Source organism: Rhamphochromis longiceps, linkage group LG13 (genome assembly GCF_057381845.1).
Source record: "Rhamphochromis longiceps isolate RC_006_pf linkage group LG13, R_longiceps_female_GT1.1, whole genome shotgun sequence".
Taxonomy (NCBI): domain Eukaryota; kingdom Metazoa; phylum Chordata; class Actinopteri; order Cichliformes; family Cichlidae; genus Rhamphochromis; species Rhamphochromis longiceps.
The window spans coordinates 31,432,287-31,452,898 of record NC_140569.1 but is presented as its reverse complement, the minus strand read 5'-3'; the positions used below and the strand labels follow the sequence as shown (position 1 = coordinate 31,452,898).

The 20,612-nt window shown below is 41.7% G+C and overlaps 2 protein-coding genes across 5 annotated transcripts in view; one reads left to right on the top strand and one right to left on the bottom strand.

Annotated features, from left to right (window-relative positions):
• The window catches only part of LOC146656107 (ras and Rab interactor 2-like), a 43,088-nt gene extending 34,903 nt beyond the window's left edge, over positions 1 to 8,185 (top strand). The window contains exons 9-12 of the mRNA XM_085428994.1: positions 4,289 to 4,597; positions 4,679 to 4,810; positions 4,908 to 5,071; positions 5,347 to 8,185. Of these exons, the coding sequence (XP_085285120.1) occupies positions 4,289 to 4,597; positions 4,679 to 4,810; positions 4,908 to 5,071; positions 5,347 to 5,805 (1,064 nt within the window). The 3' untranslated portion in view covers positions 5,806 to 8,185. The remainder of the gene's footprint in view (positions 1 to 4,288; positions 4,598 to 4,678; positions 4,811 to 4,907; positions 5,072 to 5,346) is intronic.
• A 5,184-nt stretch (positions 8,186 to 13,369) lies between these two features.
• Positions 13,370 to 20,612, bottom strand: part of LOC146656104 (sodium/potassium/calcium exchanger 3-like) — a 142,860-nt gene continuing 135,617 nt past the window's right edge. For 3 of the 4 annotated variants that reach the window (XM_085428990.1, XM_085428992.1, XM_085428991.1), the window contains 5 exons: positions 20,116 to 20,282; positions 17,866 to 17,980; positions 17,202 to 17,314; positions 13,968 to 14,033; positions 13,370 to 13,884 (listed from right to left, as the gene is read on the bottom strand). In XM_085428990.1, coding sequence (XP_085285116.1) covers positions 13,735 to 13,884; positions 13,968 to 14,033; positions 17,202 to 17,314; positions 17,866 to 17,980; positions 20,116 to 20,282 — 611 coding nt within the window. In that variant the 3' untranslated portion in view covers positions 13,370 to 13,734. Of the gene's footprint in view, positions 13,885 to 13,967; positions 14,034 to 17,201; positions 17,315 to 17,382; positions 17,579 to 17,865; positions 17,981 to 20,115; positions 20,283 to 20,612 lie in introns of those variants that run through there. The other variant, XM_085428993.1, reaches the window with a different exon arrangement.

The window sequence follows — 20,612 nt, the reverse complement described above, 5'->3', positions numbered from 1 at the left end:
GACACACTGGGAACTGCTGCGGCTTTTACTTCTTGGAACACTTACACAACATTTAGTTGTGGCAGCTTCAGAGAGTGTTTTCTGTTGAGCTCAAAGGCCGGCTGGCCCAGATGCCTCTGGATGGCCGTCTGCCAAGTCATGCAACCGGTCTCGGTCCAACTCCAGCTCTCCAATCAGAGGAGAGGATTAGACGCAAGCCCCCATCACACTGTGCCTCTCCCTGCCCTTCACTCTTTGTTTTTAATCTGTGGTTCTTCAGTCTCTCCCTCTCGCACTTGACACTGCCAGTAGGTGGTGTGAGAAAATGACATAATGTGAATTAGATGAAACCGAGAGGTGACCTAAAACAAGATGTACCATCAGGCCATCTGTGTTGTAGATGATGTATGGTTTTTGGGAGTAGGTCGATTTCAAATATGGAGGCCACCTCTGTGCTTGTTGTGCTCCTCCATCACCCCAGCTGTGTATGTGTTCAGGATGGGGAGGGGGAGTAGGGGGCAGGGGAAAATAGAGTCTGTTGTGTTGAAGTCATCCCACACAGAGAGGCTGTCCTCCGGCAGACAGCCTGAGCCAGATCAACATCAAGCAGGTCTAACTTATTGATGATGTTATCATATGCACACCTTGGGACTCTGGCTTTTACTTATAGCTCTGATGATACTTTTATTCCGCTGTTGCTTTTAGGTCACATATCAGCTCAGAAATTCACTTCTTGTACAGACAAATGACACATAACATGCTAATTAACATGTTTATTGATGCTGGAAGGTGGATTTTATTTCCTTCAGACAGATCCACACTAGATATTCATATATATATAAAAGACCACACTGCAGTCGTCGTCTTGCTGTTTTGAAACTGGAAGTGATGAGCAAGTGTTGGAGCTGAAAACGTAAACTTGTTTGTTTGTTTGTGGGTTTTTTGCGTTATTCACATTGGTCTTGCTTTATCCTGCTAATGACCAAGTGACTTTAGTGAACACATTCAAGAGGAGTTTATGGGATCAAAGGTCAAAGTAGATGAGGTCTGCTGTTCTGTAGATGTCTTAAACATGCTGCTGGTATGACGAGGACGAATCAAAATGCTATTTTTATGGTTCAGATTATAAGCAGGAAGTCAACAATCTGTGTAGCTTCTGGCTTCAGTGACAGAACAGATACTCACTACTGTTCCTGATTTCAGCAGGCTATTTATAGTTCAAGGAGACAGTCACTTTGTGTACACACACACACACACACACACACACACACACACACACACACACACACACATATTGTGTGTGTGAGTGTATAATGGTATTTGATGTGGTCTCACTGTTATTTTATCTTCACCAAATGGATGGTGGATAAAAGGTTCAGCTGTTCCCCGTAGACAGTATTATGTGAGACCGCCCAGCTGCAGCAGACAAGGTGATTGGTTAAAGGCTGCGTGGAGGATGCTTGGTGAGAGGATGTTTATATTCAGAGGGGAAGACACAAGAAGTGTGTAAGTTTGTGTGTGATTGCTAGCTTTCCCTGGCCTTGGCTGATAAGTTGTCCCCAGGAAAATGGGTGCCACTGTGATGTCTGCAGTCCATCTGTGATCCAGGACACAGGACACTGTGACATTTCCTTAACCCTGCTCTCACATTATTTTAAGGTGGATGCATGCATGCAATCTAAAGAAGCACAGAGTCAACGTGCGGAAAACTTCAGACCGCAGGCTAAAATATGTTCACACTTTTACAAGCCTATAAGCACAGAGCTTTAGTCTGAGGAGTCTCATTAGTGTGTCTGTAAATCTGGACATGTCCCTCTTTAGGGTGACTTGGACACAGCTCTTAACTAATGTCCACAGTGAGGAATGTTGGCACTGTTTTTAATTACTTAGGCAGAGCAGTGGAGACTGCAGGAAAGAAAACTCTCCCAATTTAAAAAGCCCACAGCTATGAGTTTTGTCCTTCTAGTTGTTAACCAAAATGCTCACAAGTTAGGTTTTAACGGTTAGATATCAAATTTACTGTTCACTACCGAAAGCTGACATCAGAAGCTATTTTTCAAGCAAATGGGACCAAACTCCACTGGTTCCAAGTTCTGCAATAGCAGCAATTGCTGCTTCTCTCAGATTTCTAGCTTTGGGAAAAGGAGGCAGGGCGGCGAGTATTTTAGACTGTTGGTAAAACTTTAGAAGCCATTTAAAAAATGGTTAAAAGTAATTTAAAAAAAAAACGCAGACCGATGAGACGTTTAGGGGAAAAGACCAGATCACAACAACAGCTGCCTCGAGACACTTTATATTGTAAGGTAAAGCTCCTACAATCATGCAGACAGAGCGTCAGCATTCAGATGAGTCTCTATCAGCAGCCAGAAAGAGTGGGAAGGAAAAACTCCCTTTGAACAGGAACAAACAGCCATGTTGTTATTCTTAGACTCCAGTTCTTCATTACTGACAGTTGAAAATAGACCTTGTTTATTTGCGCAGCTCCTTTGTGAAGCTGTTGAAGCAAAATTCCTGCACTTTGTAAACAAAGAGATTGAACAGGAGGTGGAGTGAGGGATATTCCCCCGAGTGACATCACACAAAACTGTGTGAACCCGAGTGGTCATTGTTTGAAACTTTGGCCAACTTTAATAATAATATGAACTACATAATAGTATTTAATATATTTGACAGAAATGGGTTCCCCCTTTTTGATTGATCAAATGTTTCAAAATTACATGAAATGAGGAAAAAAGGAAGCGGTCGTTTCAGACAGTGGTGTCGTAATATCATTTTTTCAAGCTTTTCTTTGGAAATACTTGAACAGTTCAGTTTGGTGTGACTTCCATCTTTGCCAAGCTGCAGAGCGTTACGGTAAGGAACGTCAGTGGTGACATGTAGTGGCAGGTAGGTGGTTTCCAGTGAGTGAAAGATCTTGTCATGGAGATAAGCCACAGTCACACCCTGGATTATCAGTGTTTGTTGACACAGAGAGTTTAAGCACTGGCGAAATCTGCTCACTCCTCATTCTTAATCCGTGGCAGCAAGCAGTGATAACAGAATCATGCAGAGCACCTCGTTTACTGGCAGTTGGTACACAGTGATGGAATGAGGAAGTGAGAATGTGCTGCTGGAGAGTTGCCAGCTTGGTTCTCTGATGCAGCTCCAGTAGGCGTACATCTGGAGGAGTGGAGGAATCTCACAGACATGCGTGAAGCAGACTCGGACTTTGATACTTCATCGGGAGGAAGCTGATGGAGATGGGTTCATGTGGCGGAAAGGTGTGTGTGTGTGTGTGTGTGTGTGTGTGTGTGTGTGTGTGTGTGTGTGTGTGTGTGTGTGTGTGTGTGTGTGTGTGTGTGTGTGTGTGTATAGATTTGCTCAGCCAGAGAAACTGCTGACTCCATATTCCTAGAGAACAGTCAGCATCTCTCACACATTCCTTATTCAGCAGGGCTGTGGTTTGGCCTCCTGCTCGTGTGTTAGTCAGACTGCACAAGCCGAAGAAGCTCATGATGGTTTGACTCCTCCTAGCTGAATTTTGAGCTGCACACATGGTCGTCAATAGGAACTTGATTTACACACATGATGATGACAAGTAGAACTGATCTGATCGCGACACCCTTCTAACAGCTTGTAGCTCTTAAATCATGGCTCACGGTACACAATGAATTTGGTATGCAGTAAACATGGGTAAAATTATTAATGTCACAGCTAAAACATGTCTCACTCAGTGATCTGTGGACCCTCTTGATCTCATATCACAGGTTGTATTTTATCACTGTGTAGGTGTTCAGATAGAAAACAGTAAGTGGGAGAGCACTTCCTTCAAGAGAGATGGTATCTAAAAACACACCACTATTGCACTGACTCATATTCACTGATGTGCTTTCCTCTTGTGGAATCTTTACTTGTTTTTTTTAATTTAGACTCCACTGACATTTGTTTTCTAATATGCGACTCACACGTACACATTACTTACGCACTTGATGGTGGGTGTGGCTGATGCAGGTGGGGGTAATTTTCCTGCTTCACAGAAACAATAATCAGCTACTTGGAGGGCATGCTAATGGGTCTTTTAGCAGTTAGCATGATCCAGGCTTGCTTGCCTTTTAGTAACTTAGCTCATGTACCTCTGGGAGCAAAGTCACGGTAGTGATTAGCGGTGTCCTTCATTTAGAGCCAGACAGACTGCACCAGCAGCTGCCTGGCGTTTGTGATGTTTGTATTATGTGTTTTGATTTGCTAGCAGCTATGCTGAACTTTCCTCAGCTCACTAACGGTTTATTTGTGCGAAACACTGAAAGATTCTCTTTGCGCTCGTCCACAGACCAAGTCCTGGAGAAAGCAATGCATAAGTGTGTCCTGAAGCCCCTCAAGGCCGTAGTGAGCAGCGCCCTGCAGGAATTCCAGATACGCAGTGGGGAGTGGCAGGAGCTGAAGGAGAACCTGTCCCAGGCCAAGGCCAGGCAGCCACAGGAAATGGGCGTGGCCGACGCGCAGCCCCCGGACACAGTGGCCATAGAAAAGATCAAACACAAGTTCCACACCATGTGTAAACTGTACTCTCCAGAGAAGAAGGTCAGCATGCTGCTCAGAGTCTGCAAACTGATCTACACCATCATGGAGGACAACTCAGGTACAGATGAAAACCACACCCACACCCACAGTCAGTGTCGCATGGCAGGAATGATGAGTGAACCTGCTGTGTGTTTGACAGGTCGTCTGTATGGTGCTGATGACTTCCTGCCCATGCTGACCTATGTGTTGGCCCAGTGTGACATGCCTCAGCTGGACAATGAGATACTCTACATGATGGAGCTGCTGGACCCCTCACTGCTGCATGGAGAAGGTGTGGCACTTTTCCATGGAAACCAGCACAATCTACCCCATCCTCCACCCCCCACATAATTAACAGTGTGCCGCTGTGTGTGCGTGTTGATGTGCAGGTGGCTACTACCTGACCAGTGCGTATGGAGCCATGTCTCTGATCAAGAACTTCCAGGAGGAGCAAGCAGCCAGAGTGCTGAGCTCTGAGACCAGAAACACACTCCACCAGTGGCACCGCCGCCGCACCACCCAGCGCTCTGCACCATCCATCGATGACTTCCAGGTGAGAACACACAAATAAGTTCACTCAGTGCAAAAGGTTTCTGTGACGCTGGCAGATTAGCACTGCTTTAGAGGTTGTCTTTTAGCTTCAGAGTTGATTTTGATATTTTTATACACCAGTATTTTCAAAAGCAACACCACCCAGTACAGCCTCTCAGCTTCGAAAACATGGCAAGGAGGATTTTCGGTGTTTAACTGCAATCAAAAACATCTGAGTCTTCAGGCTTCGTATGTTTGCTCTCTGAACACTGACCGTCTCCTCTGACTGTCCCTCAGAACTACCTGCGGGTTGCTTTGCAGGAGCTGGACAGCGGCTGCACAGCCAAGACCCTGCAGGTGCAACCTTATGCCACCGTGGAGGAGGTGTGCCAGCTGTGCGCCCGCAAGTTCAAAGTGTCTGACCCCGAAAACTACGGCCTGTTCCTGTTGATGGAGGGCAACAGCCAGCAGCTGGCCCCAGACACCCACCCTCAAAAGATAAAGGCTGAGCTGCACAGCCGCCCGCAAGCCGGTCCCTTCTACTTCGTCTTCCGTCGCGTGGCCAGTAGCAGCACCGCCCAGCTATCTGCTCCCCTTCATGTGGCGCCCAACCTCAACGACCTCACCGTGACCTCTGACACAAAGGCCAACCTGAACGACCTCAGCACGGACCTGTCGACTGACTCCCCCAAACCCAGAGTCAGCTTAGGCCTGAGCCTGCCACCGAGCCACCTCAGCAGCTCCATCTCTGTGTGACTGTAGCAGCGAGCAGAAGCCTGAACAAGCTCTTTGTCTGCCGCAGTGTCACCCATAACTCCAGTAAACAAAAACATGTGGAGACACACGAGCTGGGCTCAGCGCTGTGGCGTGCCAGTCTTTGCAAAGCCGGACTTCCCCTTTCTTAGTCTGGGGAAGGTTCTGTCTGACAGGCCAGTTATTTGTCTTCCTGCTCTGGATTTCTTATCAGGGTAACTTTGTGGTAAACAGCTCTGTCAGTTGCTGTTTCCACCTCCTGATGGAGGGAATCTGAGCTCAGACACATGGGACAGTTCCTTTAAGTATACAAATAGATGTAGGTTATATATGTCATTTAAGTTTACGTCTCACAGTTGCTGGTAAACTGTAACTTTATTGTTTGAATTTTAAAAAGATAATCCTTCAGATTGTTGATTTGTGTGGATTTAGCGGCACCTGGTGGTGACTGATGCACAAAGCCATTTAAAAAAGAGAGAATGAAGCCACTTCTAATACAACAACAAACAAAACAATGTTATTAATAATAATAATAAAAACCCAGCATGCAATGCGCTGGACAGTCTGATTTCTTTATTAAAAAAGAGAAAAGATTCTAGTGGTTTCATGGTAAATGTGCTATTGTTAATAATGATTATTACTAACAAAATATATATAATAGGTATAAGGTTATATAGGTTTGCAATGATTCACTCATTCTTAAGAAGCATATGAAAAAAAATTGAATGTAATAAAATATAAACAGAGCTGATGTCCCAATCATTTGGACCAAACTGTTACCTGACCTGGCTAGCCACCATTGTTTAGGTGCAGCAGCTACAGAGGTGTGAGCAGACCTCCACCTTTCTCACTCAAATGACTTCACACTACATCTAAACAAACTTGGATTTAAAAGATACAAAAATTGGTGGGATTCCCCTTTAACAGAATGCAGAAATTTAAGAGACGCTGTTTTTTTTTTGTTGATGACGGTGTTTTGTCATTTTTTTTGTTCCATAGTTGTCCCCACCATCTGCTGGATTTAAAGGGAATTGTTGATGCTGACGTAGAATGAGATGTGTCAGCGTGATCAGATCATCTGAAGGATTAACTTTGTAAAATTTAGCTCATGCATGTAGTTTGTGTTTAATGTTAGAAAAGGCAGGTGTTGCCAGTGTTTGTGTATTTACTGACAGTATCCTGGTGATATGAACGAGGCTCTTTCAGACCTGAGAGATGTTGCTGGTTATCGTTTCAGACCGTAGGGGTGGAACAGTTCTCCAAAGCCGTGGTTTCCCTTCATACCTCGGTTTTCGTTAGAGGAGAAGAAAAAGATTTTACTTGACCCCGACCTCATTATGAACAAAACGGATTCACTCGTTACCTGAATGGTCTGTAAATAGTAACCAGGCATTGACAGCTTCATATCACAGTCCAGGGAGACACGACCATGGCGTGACACTGTGGGTGTTTGTGTTACAGTTTTTGAATTGTTCCACTCCTATGAGAGTGATATGTGACAGATCCTGCGGCCGGCTGCCCCGTCTCTGTACTACTGACAAAGGCCTTTAACCCGGGTGGTAAGAACATGTATGAAGACACTGTGTGGACATCTAAGCTGGTCTGAGGTCCCACAGTCACACACGTTGAAAGGAAGGTGTAGAGGGTACCGTGATGATGGAGGGGAAAGTACTGAGAAGGACCTGCAGTACAGCGTAGCGTTGATTTTGGTGCTGTTGATCCAAATGCTTAAATTATAAGGTTTCAGGTAATCAGCATATAAATATATACACATTTACCAGTGTCAGTGTCCATTGTTTATCTGCCTGAAGTGCTGAAAGACTCTGAAACAGTCATTTTAAATTCCAGATTTTATTGTTTCCCTTGGCACAAAATAGAAAAAGAGCAGTAAAAATAAAATGAATGAAGGAATGAAAATATGAAATCAGCTATAGGCCAAATAATTATAAACATCAGCGTCAGCCCAAAATTTCACAATCAGCACATCTTGAGTTTGAACAATTGGAAAAGCTGAAAAAGATGCTCATGCAGTGAATGAACTGAAGTGCAGTGCTCTGTTCAGTCCTGTTTTACGCAGGATGAAGTGTAACAGCTGAAACAGGGAAGTGAAAGTGTTGCTGAGTAGCATTAATCTTGTACAGAGCCTGTCGTGCAGACCTCTGTGGGCCAAGTCTTCAGCGTCTGAATTTATACCTACTGCCATGTTCCTCTAACATTCTTTGAGTATTTATATGTCTCTGTGCGGGAATTTTTCACAGATGGCTTTTCAATGTTAAAAATGTTCTTCATGGTGTCAAAATATCTTTAGTATCCAGGAGACATCCTGCTTATCATCCATGTCAGAAATATTCTTTTTGCACTCAATAAATGGTGGAAATGGAAATACTGTCTGTGCATTTGTTTGATCAATGCTCTGCTGTTGAGTCCCGTCATACCAGTTTCCTGCCGCCAGAGGGGGCTTGTGCCTCATTGATGCTGCATGAAGACTTGAAGATGAAAATGACCTCACACAAACAGGATGTATAACCACAGAAAATACACGTAACAGGCAGAACATGTGGCACCTATCATGTTTGTAGAATTTAGACTAAATTGTTATAGAATAATATCCTGTGTTTGACCAATACATTTTTCTAATAGTTTAACAAGCCCTCCTTCAGATGAAATGATAAAATCCTGGACTATTTGACCGTTTAATTTTTTTTTACTATGTTACTGCCTTGGAATGGTGACTACACCTATTGCACTGTAACTATGGGGAGAATTCCAGGTCCACTCATCCAGCCTTAATTATACGCAAAAAGGAAAGTTTTAGGCCTAATCTTAACAGTAGAGATGTGTCTGTCTCCTGAACCCAAACTGGATGCTGGTTCCAAAGAAAGCTGAAGGCTCTGCCTCCCATTCCACTTTTAAATACTCTGGGAACCACAAGTCAGCCTGTAGTGTGAGAGTGAAGCACTTTAATTTGGTGATATACTATAAGGTCATTAAGATAAGATGGGTCCTGAATATTCAAGAACTTGCATGTGAGGAGCAGGATTTTCAGTTTAATTTTGGATTTAACAGGAACCAATGAAGAGAAGCCAGTATAGGAGGAATCTGCTCTCTCTTTCTAGTCCCTCTACTTCATCTTCTAACTGTTATTGTGTTTATGAGCCATCCATTCTCTTCCAATTATTCAATTCAGGGTTACGGATAAATGTCATCAGCTGAACCAAACTAGAACTGGGCTATATTTTAATGTAAAACATTTGTACCACAAGATGATGCAATAAGTCTATGAAACCTTTACTTAACCAGGCAAGGCACAACGGCTGATGGGAAAACGCTTTGGGAAATGGGGTCAGGGTAAAGAAGAATTAAAACGCACAGCAGCACACATGTGAAAACACGCCCTCTGGTGGTAAATGTTTTCAAAATTAAATAAAATACTTTTAAAGATTCTAAAGGTTACGACCAGCCTCCCCCCCCACACAGCTCAGTGCAAAGTCCTGTTTGACTCTTTTTTAATTTACAGAAACTCAATTTTCAGACATCAGATTTCCAACTCTTGATCTGTTGAGGTCTATCATGCACCATTCAGTAGCTGGAGGCTGAACTTTAAATGGCATTCTTCATCCTGACAGCTATCTGCCAGTTCAGCAGAAGCATTTAAAAAAAATGCTGAGTCCTCCTACACAGCCCCCACCTCCTTAGATGGTATGGATGTGACACTATGAGGTACACTCAAAAACTTCTCTCTCTCTTCAACTTGCATCATAGAGCCACAGGAGCAGCTATCCAAGCCTCTGAGGATCCCAGTTAAAAGGCTCAAAATAACCCACCTTCATATAGATGATCATCACTGCCAGCCTTTTCTACAAGACCCCTGAAGGCGCTTCAAGGTGAAGGATGATCATGTTTCTTCTGGCAGACTTGGCACACATACACATTTTCAACATCATTCTGAAGTAATGACTTGATTGGCTGGCTAGCATCATTGGGAGGGGTTATGATGCATGTGACTGGTCTGTGTTTCCAGTGTGCACATAGGGACCACCGTAAATATGAAAGAAAAATGGCCTTTGTGTCAGAGGTCACGGTGTAAATAAAATAACTGTCTGTCAAAATCTAACAGTAGGTCTGAGTCTGTATAGAACCAGACCCAGATAGCGTTCCATGGGTGACCTAGGCTTCAGACTTCTATAAAGCACTCTGCGACTCCTTTTCTGTGAGCACAGTAATAAAGACACAATTTAAATACTTATTTCCTACATTTAGCATTAGAGAGTGTTAAAGTTCTGCCATCTTGTGCCGAAACAGAAGGTGATGTCACTGGATTGGTTGGTTGTTGCTAAAAGGCTGGTTTATGTTTCTAGTTGCATTATTTCTTTTTCAGCTTCAACTGAAAAACCACACTGACTGTGCACCTATATTCAATGCGGTAAATGCATACAACATACAGAATTATCAGAAATAACTTGTTTGAATGTATAGATTTTCTATAGAATAATACTGCAGACCAGTCAAAAGTAGAGCACAAGCGATCGTGTCACCTTAAGCAATGACAACTTTATTAATGCTCAGGTAGCAAAATGATCTCTAAAATTACATTTGAGACATCTAAACACAAAGTAAACAATTTCTTTTGAAAAGTTTCTGCGTAGGAAGAGGTAAAGCTTAGATATGCACAGAAAGATATCATCTGCATACACTCTCACTCACTATCTCTTACATCCTGTGCTAGCCACAGCATGCAGTCATCTAGGATTTCCAGTACAAACTAACTCCAGTGCCATCTAAAAATGCTTTAGACTCTGATCCCAAAGTACATTAAGATTTACCATAAATAATTTATTATATCGAAGTATCTCCATGCGAGTAAACAAAGGACAAGAAACACGTCAAAACAAAGGGGATTACAGAGGAGACCTAGGAACTATGAAAATATATTCAACAGATATACAGATTGAGACAAAAAATATATAAATACATTTACACCTATTTATATACATATGTACATCAGCAATATATCACTCATGTGAATATCACAAATTATTTAGAAATCTCCTCTACAAGATGTGTCGTTTTATAATGAGAGCGCGTTTTGGTTAGTTTCAAAGTACCTCATGTTTTACACTGTAGGTACATGCAGTTAATAGCAGCACATGACGTTTGAACCAAATAATCTGTAGCATAAATTGTTTGATAGTAAAGTGCACAATATATTTTGAAATAAATAAGATGGCCAAAACTGATGCCTTGGATTAGAAAGGTGTTGGTAACGGACAGGATGACACAGAGGAAAACCACGTGTACCTCAGAGAGGGGAATGCTACGAGACATTTCGATCCATTTCTTGATTTAGCTCATACTGATGTGTTTAACCTCCACAGTAATCAGACGCTTGAGATTTGGATATTTAAAAAAAAAACAACTAATTTTTCTTTCTCATTTTTTACGCCTAGATAATTTGTCTATTTGTTCATCCCAGCAGCTGGATAGTGTAGTGGTAAAGCTACACACCTTTGGTGCAGGAGTCACAAGTTTGATTCCCACTCAATATCCAGTTAAGGGTGCTGCCTAGACCCCCACGATGCTAAAACCAAGCCCAGGAATAGTGCAGCCAGTCTGCAGCTTGGACACAAGCATTTCTGTGCACGTGACAAATAAAATTTAAACGTTTAGCTTTTTTTCGGGAAGAAGTGGGCTTTGTAGACATTCCTCAGGAGCTGTTATTGACACAACAAAAGTCATCCAGTTATTTGGTTTGTAATTAGCACCTCATTGAGCTCTTTCAGGGAAACTCTGGAGGAAAAGTTTGAGGTGGATTAACAGTTATACCCTGATATATGTATAATAATGATCACCTCAGACTGTGTTTAGGTCTCCCGTCAGGCAGACATTCTCACAGTTCCTCTTCATGATTTGAACTTGTGTTGTGTTTGGATAGTTTGAGCAGTCTAACAACAATATTAACAGACATTTATGATTTGAATGCGCCTTTTTAAACTCAACTATAAAGTCATGTTTTATCAGCAAAGCGCCATATTTACATATCGGTAATCTCAAAGTTATTGCATTACATAAGATTTAGACCCTGTTTTCCGGTTATGGTTGCGCTGTACTGTCTGTTTCTATGACATAAATAAATATCTGTGATATATGAAATATTTATACATTCGAAAGACAGCATTTCCTATTTTAGATATTTGATATTTCTGATCAATAAATTAACAAAGTACCTGAAACAATAGATCTTTTTCTTTTAGCAATACTCTTCCCTCAGTGAGAAAAAAAGAGCATGGAGCACTTGACATTTGAAATGCACCTGTCTGAGGAAAAGCTGACATTTTGATGAAAACTGTGTGAGAAGAATCAACCCTGACTGACAAGCGTTCACTTCAGTGTTGGTGGAAGTCTTTCAAGAATAATTAAACTTTACTGGCCCCTTAGTGGAATAAAAAATTCCCCGGAGGGTTTCACAAACCACACTGTACATGCTCTAAAAACTAGTAGGAATATTTATGTGCCACAAACCTACCAAATCTGGACAAATCTAGACATTAGGCATTACAAAATACAAAGAACTCCTGGAGAAAAATATAGTGGAAACTCCTCCCAACCTTAAAGAGTTGGGGTAAAAAGTCCTACTTTACTACCAGTTACATTGCTCACCCTCAGAGAAGTAAAGCAGGACATCCATCCATCCTTCCAGCACAGAGCAAACACCTGGTCCAGGTGTGGTTTTGAATAATGCCACCACTGTTTTGAGTCTATTTGGTCAGTGTCTCTGAGAGGAGAACAAGCAGCAGCTCCCCACTCACGAAAGACATAAATACATCTGCTTCTCGAACCCACTCCACACAAACCTGCTTCATTTTACAAGGATCCTCTCCTCATAATCAGCGTGCTTCAGCGGGTAAACACCTTGCTCTCCCGCTCTTCAGTGCAAGTTTGAGCTCCGCATGTCCCGTCCACACGTAGAACTACTCATCCAGATCAAACGGAATTTTGCAAAATGCCCTCACAAAAATTGTGCTTGTGCTTGTGATCATCGACCTGGATCCCCGGCTGCACAAACAAAAACCTGCCCAGGTGCTCTTGTGACCTCCAGAGAAGAACTGTGCGTATGACAGGAATAAATAATAAATAGGACATCTGGGGGTTATTTACAGAGGTGAGCTATTTATAGAAAGGAAATCAATATGAAACGTGACAGCTACGGCCGTGAGTTAATTTATAAAAAGGTGACGGGATAATGCCCTGTTCCTGCTGAAGTGGAGACTTGTAGGTGCATGTCTTAAAAGAAAAACTGTAAATGCGAGCGTAAGATGGAAATAACAAAAAGTCCCACGTAAACACTGTAACAAATAATGAAGACTCGTGGCCCTAACTCTGTCTAAACTTCCCATCGCTTTACATCATTGCTTTTTTTTTTTATTACTTATTACTTTCAACTAGTAGATCTAAAAGACCCGCCTTTCCTCTCAGGAAAGGTTAGCAGCTAGGAAACATCACACCTAACACAGGGAGTTTCAAAATAAAAGGTCCTCATGTCAGGAGTGAGCAGTAGTAGAATAATTTCTGTGTGTGTGTGTGTGTGTGTGTGTGTGTGTGTGTGTGTGTGTGTGTGTGTGCGTGCGAGGTTATCATCCTCTGTGCTGTCCGTTGGTTGCTTCCATCTCTACTCCTGGAATCAGTCCCACTCTCTGGTCTGGTGTGGGCTAAACACCAGAGCAGCTCCATATGGCAAAAAAACAAGCCACAGAAAAATCAGTGTGAGTCAGACCTGTGCCAAATAGTATTTGCAATTAATTCTTTGGTCTCCAATAAGATCTTCCACTTGTTGCCACCAGCTATCTATTTAATATTTCTTTTTGAATTCCTTGCAAACACCACTTGTTTGTGTAAGTGTGTGCACAGTGAGTGTGTTGTGTATGCGTGCGTGTCTCAGTCATCCCGGCAGGTCGGCAGGTTGACAAAGGTGAAGATGTTGTACTCGATGAGGCAGGAGAAACACACGAAGATGGAGTAGAGGATGAGACACATGAAACCCAGACGTTTGTTCAGCGTCCAGTTGTTTAGGTGAACTCCCAGGACCTACAGCAGAGGAGAGGAGGAAAGCTCATGAAAACTGTGCTATGAGAAAGAAAGAAACAGAAACTGTCCATTCAAAAACTCACTGTCATAAACACAGATGCCAGCAGGAGCCCCACAGAGAAGATGAGTCCTTTGCTGTTTAATTTGATCTGCAAGAGAACAGGTGAGACATTATTAATGCAACGATCATCAACCTAAAGGGAGTCCACACAGGAAGCAGTTTGGTAATCACAGTTTTGTAGCTAAAGGCTGGTTAATAGCAGCCATTCCAGGTCCTGGATGCCCAGGGACCCTTTAATGTGTTGATAATCCTGTCAACCATCATGTACTGGACTACCTACACATCACACCTACAGGACCTGCTCAGGCATGAAGCTCCTGGTGCACAGGTTTTATGTGATGTTGATGCCAGAGGAGATTTCTGGAATTGTTAAGACAACAGAGCACTGACTTTTGCACACTATGTATCTGTGAAGTTACCTGGTCTCCCACATTGAATAATTTTACAAACTGATTCAAATCATATTCAGTGAACTCTTTAGAGACATTGTTTCACAAATGTTTGGAAAGGCAGACTGCATGGTTATATCACTTTTGTAGACCACAGGCTATTAAAGATTAGGTGCAGCTTTGTCCATATAAAGTGTGTCCAGCAAATACAGCATGTCCTTAAAAGTAAAGTTCAAGTTGGAACCTTCTCCCTGACTTTCTGTGATCTCTGCACGTCACTGCTAGTCCCCTCCTGTGTGGAGATCCTTAAACACATTGTTGGTCACTATGAGGGGACTTGGACTCTAGACTTTAGCAACAGATCCTAAAACCTAAGGGCTACAGTTCTAGAAGTGAATGTCCTATAGAAAGCATTTTAAGGATTCAAATAAGTCACGTAGCTATGAGCTGAATCAAGACCATGACAAGATTTGTTCTGGTTCAAAAAATGAAGGAAAACAAAAAGGCACCATTGTAGTAGTTTGGATCTGTATTAAAGTTTAGTCTAATTATCACAATCGTACAGGGCTTCGTTCCAGCCTCCACCAATCTGTGATGTTGCTGTTTCAGTTTAGGATTGTGGGTAAAGTAGTATTTCTCTGCAACACTGTGAATAAAATATGTTTCTGTTGAAACAAGGCTGATATCAGTGTGACCTGGTCTCACAGTGCCATAGCTTATAATGAGTCTGGTAAACATTATGGCTCATAATCAAAATTATAATCAGAATCTAAATGGGCTTTTTATTTAAATAGCCTCACTGTTGGGTTCTACGCTGCACTTAATTACTGTTGTGATTAAGTAGCAGACATATGGACGCAGATATGAGATAAATAAGAAAATGTGCTTTAAGGATTTACATTTTCCTGTAGTCTGTATCAGCTCTTATGTGTAACAGTAACAGTAGTGCAGGTTAATAAGATGCTAGTTTACAGCATTAACTTTCTATTTAAGGTTGTAATGGTAAATGGTAAATGGCCTGTATTTGTTTAGCGCTTTACACATCCAGTCATCCACCCGTTCACACAGTTTTGTCTTCCACAAAAATCTCAGGAACGAACTCGATACAATAACACAAAACGATAAAGCTCTCTCTCTGACTGTGAGGTGGCTCAGGGGGTAGAACCTCATCTACTGATCAGAAGCATTTAGGCATGAAAAAAAGTGCTTTGTTTGAACGTGTGTGTGTAATCGGGTGAATGAGGCTTGTAGTACAAAGCACTCCGACTGCTCAGTTAGAGCAGATCTACTTAACATTTACCATAGATCCATCAGTCTGAGCCAGAGTCTGTTTTAGCCGTGTACCATGAACTGGTTGCCTGTACTAAGAAGGACTTATCCAAGTCACTTCAGGGTTAACCCCAGGTTTTCTCTACTCTGTAGACCTCTGCATGGGGATCAGGAGGGTCGAAAGATTTTAAGCAATGTTTAATGTCTCTGATTTCCAGCAGCAGTGATAAACATAGGTTCTTAGAAGTAGCTTTATCATTTGATTCACTTTATTAATCCCAGGTTTGTTTTTTGGCATCATTAATAAAATAAGCAGTAATAATACATAAGACAACTACAATGTACTTGCTCACCTCATATCAAATTTGTACACAGACCTATAATTCTGTTTTTGGTTAGTCATTAATATACTGCTGCTTGGGCTGTAGTTACATCATAAGGTTTTAAAAACTGAGCTATATAATGAACAGTGGTAACACAAACAGGGAGAGGTCGACAGTGATCACTGACTTTTTTAGAGGCTTGTTCAGATTAAATAGAACAAGATACAAAGCATGTCAAAAACACAACAGGCTTAATAAACACAGACTAGTTTCGACCCGGAAGCAGTGATGAAACATCAGGTCATCACTTAAAGACCATCAATACCTGTAAATGTGCTTTATAAATGATTTTTCCAAGCTATTGCATATGCTGTCTTTCAAATTGTTGTAGATCATGTTTGCATGTGTTGTTCTATCATGTCTTAGCTGATATTTATACATCAGCTGAGTTTTACTATCTGATGGACACAAGCTACTGCACGGCATATCTTCCTTTGCAGCAAATAGGTAAGATTTTCAGTTTCAGTTTTGAATCCTACTGAAACATAATTTCCCTCCACTGCACTACTGGGAATGTAGCAGAGATGTTAGCAGTAGCAATAAACTTGTTGGAAAAATGCCACTCATTATGTGGGAGTCCACCATAACAGAAAACCTTTTGTCATATTACAGCTGTCTTCTTCTGCGGCATCTATCCTTGTCTCTGAGAGAGAGGTGCTGCTACTGGTTCATGTTGACGCTCTCTTCAGTGACTTGAAATCCTGCATGAAGGTTTCAATTTCAGATGCATTCACCCAGACCTATCATCCATTTTGGATTAGAGAAAGACACTCTACTTTTGAAACTAGGCTTCAACTTTCCTTTTGGATAAAGTTTATACTTAGGGCTGAATCAGAAACATCAGTTATGCTCCACTTCCCTTTTTTCACTCATTATGCCAGTACATTACATTAAACGCCACTACCATGCACAGGTAGTATTCTGATTGGTCCAGAACAACAAAGTTTACAGCATTGAGGAGAAACATGCAAACTCCCCAAAAGATCAAATAAGCGGCACGAGAAGGAGAGACAAATTCACTTCATTATAAAGATTCATTTTGACTCTCTCAAGGACCAACAACAGTACAAAATGAGCAGCACACAGGCTGTTTGTTCCACATATTGTTGATGAAATGCTCAGTTGAAAGTAAAAAAACGACAACTTTCTGATGAAAGTCTGCAAAGCTCTGTGCACGACCATAATTAAAGGGTCGATGAGCTTTGTGCTACTTACATCAGAGCCATAGTTGATAGCCAAGGTCTTTAGAGCCCAGGGAAGACCGAGCCCTACCAGGATGTCGAACACGTTACTGCCAATGGAGTTGGACACCGCCATGTCACCCATTCCTGAACACACAGACGTAGACGGAGTTGTGAATCAGCAAAAACAGAAATCAAAGAGATCAGGCAGACAGCGTGAAAGGTAAAGAGAGTGGGAAAAGAGCAGACAGGAAGCAGGTTGGTCTGACGTAGGTGGACACGGGCGGCATTCAGTACAGCTATCTGTCCAAATGACTTTCCAAAAAAATGTCAAAGCGATGAAGGCGACAGCAGCTACACAGTGGAGGATGGACGACTAAACGGTGGCGAGTGTCTCTCCTGGTGAGCCCCCTACATACACACAGACAGAGCTGTTTAAATATTTGATGACAGGAGCAAGAATAAACACAGATGAAAGGACAGAGGAAAGGATCTGGCGGCCTGTCTTCCCGCTCTCTTGTCATCACAGGGAAAAAGATGACAGGCCAGGATCTTTACCTCCCCTCTCCATCTCTGTCATCTAGTCCCCTCTCCAGCTCTTTGATAGCGGCTTCACTTTGATTCTGCTGTTTGCTCTGTGTGTGCATTTTAAATGACAGCTTGGTAACCTGTCATTTTGCGTGTTTGTGTTTGATTACCTTGTCGTGCCACTATAAGACTGGCCATGCAGTCGGGGACGCTGGTGCCAGCTGCCAAGAATGTGATACCCATGATGACGTCTGGAATACCGAGTGTGAAGCCTATCACTGTTACCTGACACACAAAGACAAAGACACACTATCACTGGTTGTATTTTTAACAATCAAGAGTGCTGACAGAAAAATGGAAAGAAAGACTAGAACCCAAAACCAAAATGTTAAAATGTTCTTTTTTAACTTAAAGATAAACCAGGAATGACACATGCACTTACCAATTTTCTTACATGAATAATGAAGAATTTTTTGAAGAGCTCTCACACTTATTACGTGATTCTGTAGCTCTAAAGAGCTTTTCAAACCCCATTAGGATTAGATTAACCCCGTGTTTCCAGAATTTATCTAATTGTTCCAGACAGACTTTTTAAACTTGGAAAGTAGACTGCAATAACTACCTGTGGCTGACAACTGAGCACATTAATGAGCTCGATTGGCGTAGCTCTGCACAGAAAATGACTTTTACACTCTTAACTCAGTTAAACTGGGAGTGGATCATATTGAAATCACCTCACTTCCCCAAAACAAATAAATCCTGTGTAAACGGAGCGTCCTAGCATCTAGACAGAATAAAAACCTAACAAAAACAAAACAACGAGCTAACTAGCTGCTAACGAATTCAATACTTTACCACAGTTGGTTAATCTAAAAACAGCTTTTTTAAGTTGAATGTCAGACTAAAATTGCTGAATCATGTTTAGCATATCAATATTTCGCATAGCTCGAAAACCCCCAAAACAACTGTAAAGCTAAAAGATTTCAAGCTAATGTTCTGCTAAATGCATTCTTGCAGTTAGTAGTTAGGTCAAAATAGGGAACATGTTCGATTCACTATAGTGTTAAATTATTCTCTGTACTATTCAGTGGATTCACAGGGAATTATTCATCCATTCATTTATTTATATATTTGATTTTCATGTTTCTGACCACCTTTCATTTTTATTTATACAATTATAAAGTATCTATTTACAACAATAGCTGTCAGCAGCATAATGAGCCAACATGTTTTAAAAGGGCACAGTTTCACATTACATGCATATACTCCAGTCATGTCACCTTCCACTGATTAAAAAAACACAATTCATAAACTGCCTAAAGATTAAAACGTATTTATTCTGCTTCTTGGAATTATAAGTCCTTATACATTTGATAGAAAACGTAATTTATCTTTACTTTAAGTCCTGCGGATGAATGGATATTCACTTTAGCTTATTCGCTGCCATGGCTTTTCATAGTCTGCTATTTTTAGCACATTCACAAAGACTTCTGGTTTTTGGGTGTTTTTTCTGGATTATTGTGGGCCCTTTACCTCAGAATATAAAGCACCTTGGGGTGACTGCTGTTGTGATTTGGTTCCATAAAAAATAAATTTAACTCAACTGAATCAGTACAGAGTGAGTGTCTGTGGCCAAAATACAAACTGGGAGATGGTTCCACAGAAAAAGGGCAGTAAGCCTCCAGTCTAAGACCCAACGGTATACTGGGTCTGATCATTAAAGACTTTGTAGGTGAACCTTCTGGATCATCAATGAATTACAATAGTCCAGCGTAGAAGTAATAAATTCATGCAACTGGTTTTTAGCATTACTCGGAGACAGAATGTCTCTAATTGTAGAGATATTACCCAAATGCAAAGCAGTCCTACATATTGGTTTAATCATATTTGTTTAATAATTCTGGTCAAAAATCACTCCAAAATTCGTCACAGTGTTGCTGTAGGCCAAGGTAAATGGATTGGTTCTCATATAGCACATGTTGTATACAAGCGCCTTTTTCTATGCTTAAGCTGAAATGCTTCAACAACCAATCTGCTTGGTTGATTTTTATACTGTAGCAGGAGCTTCATATACAGAAGCAACAAATGCCTCACAAAGAACAGCATCATGGACAGCTCCGTAGGTAGAGTGGTGGCCCCATGATCAGAAGATTGGGGGTTCGAATCCACTGAACAGCTACCCTGAGGTACCCCTGAGCAAGGTACTGTCCCTACACACTGCTCCCCAGGTGCCCAATGGCTGCCCACTGCTTCACTGAGTGAATGGGTTAAATGGAGAGAGGGATTTCCCCACGGGGATCAATGAAGTATACATTATCGTTATTATATGCCACTGAACCATTATTAATTGCATTGCATTTTTGTTTTCAGCTTCATGTTGCTTTTCAGTACAAGTCTGCTTTTCCCCCATCGTCACTTACCATCCAGACCATGATGTAGGAGAAGCTGGCGATCCAAAGTGTGGAGGCAACAAAAGACAGCATGAACCAGTTCTCCCAGCGAGGTGTGGAGGAGTTGGGGATGGTGAAGAATAGCAGCAGGGCCAGAGGCCAAGCCAGCAGCCACTTCAGTTTATTAAACCCACCCGCTGCAGACACACAGAGCGAGATACAGCATTTAGACTGGGTCGAGACTGACACACGAGCAGAGAGAAGAATGATAGAAAAGACAGAAAAGACAAGTGTTTAAAACCGACATTGCTTTCTAGCAGGAGGAATAATTTACTGTCCAACGAACGCATGTTTTTAAACTCCGATCTATCACTGGCTAAAGATCTGATTATAGTCCAATATGAAAGCACACAAGAATGAAGGCATAAGTTCACCTGTGTGTGAAATTTAAAATCAGAATGAATTCATAAATTTAAACTTGATTTAGACTACTCGTTGGCACCTGATTAACAACAGATTCTTACAGA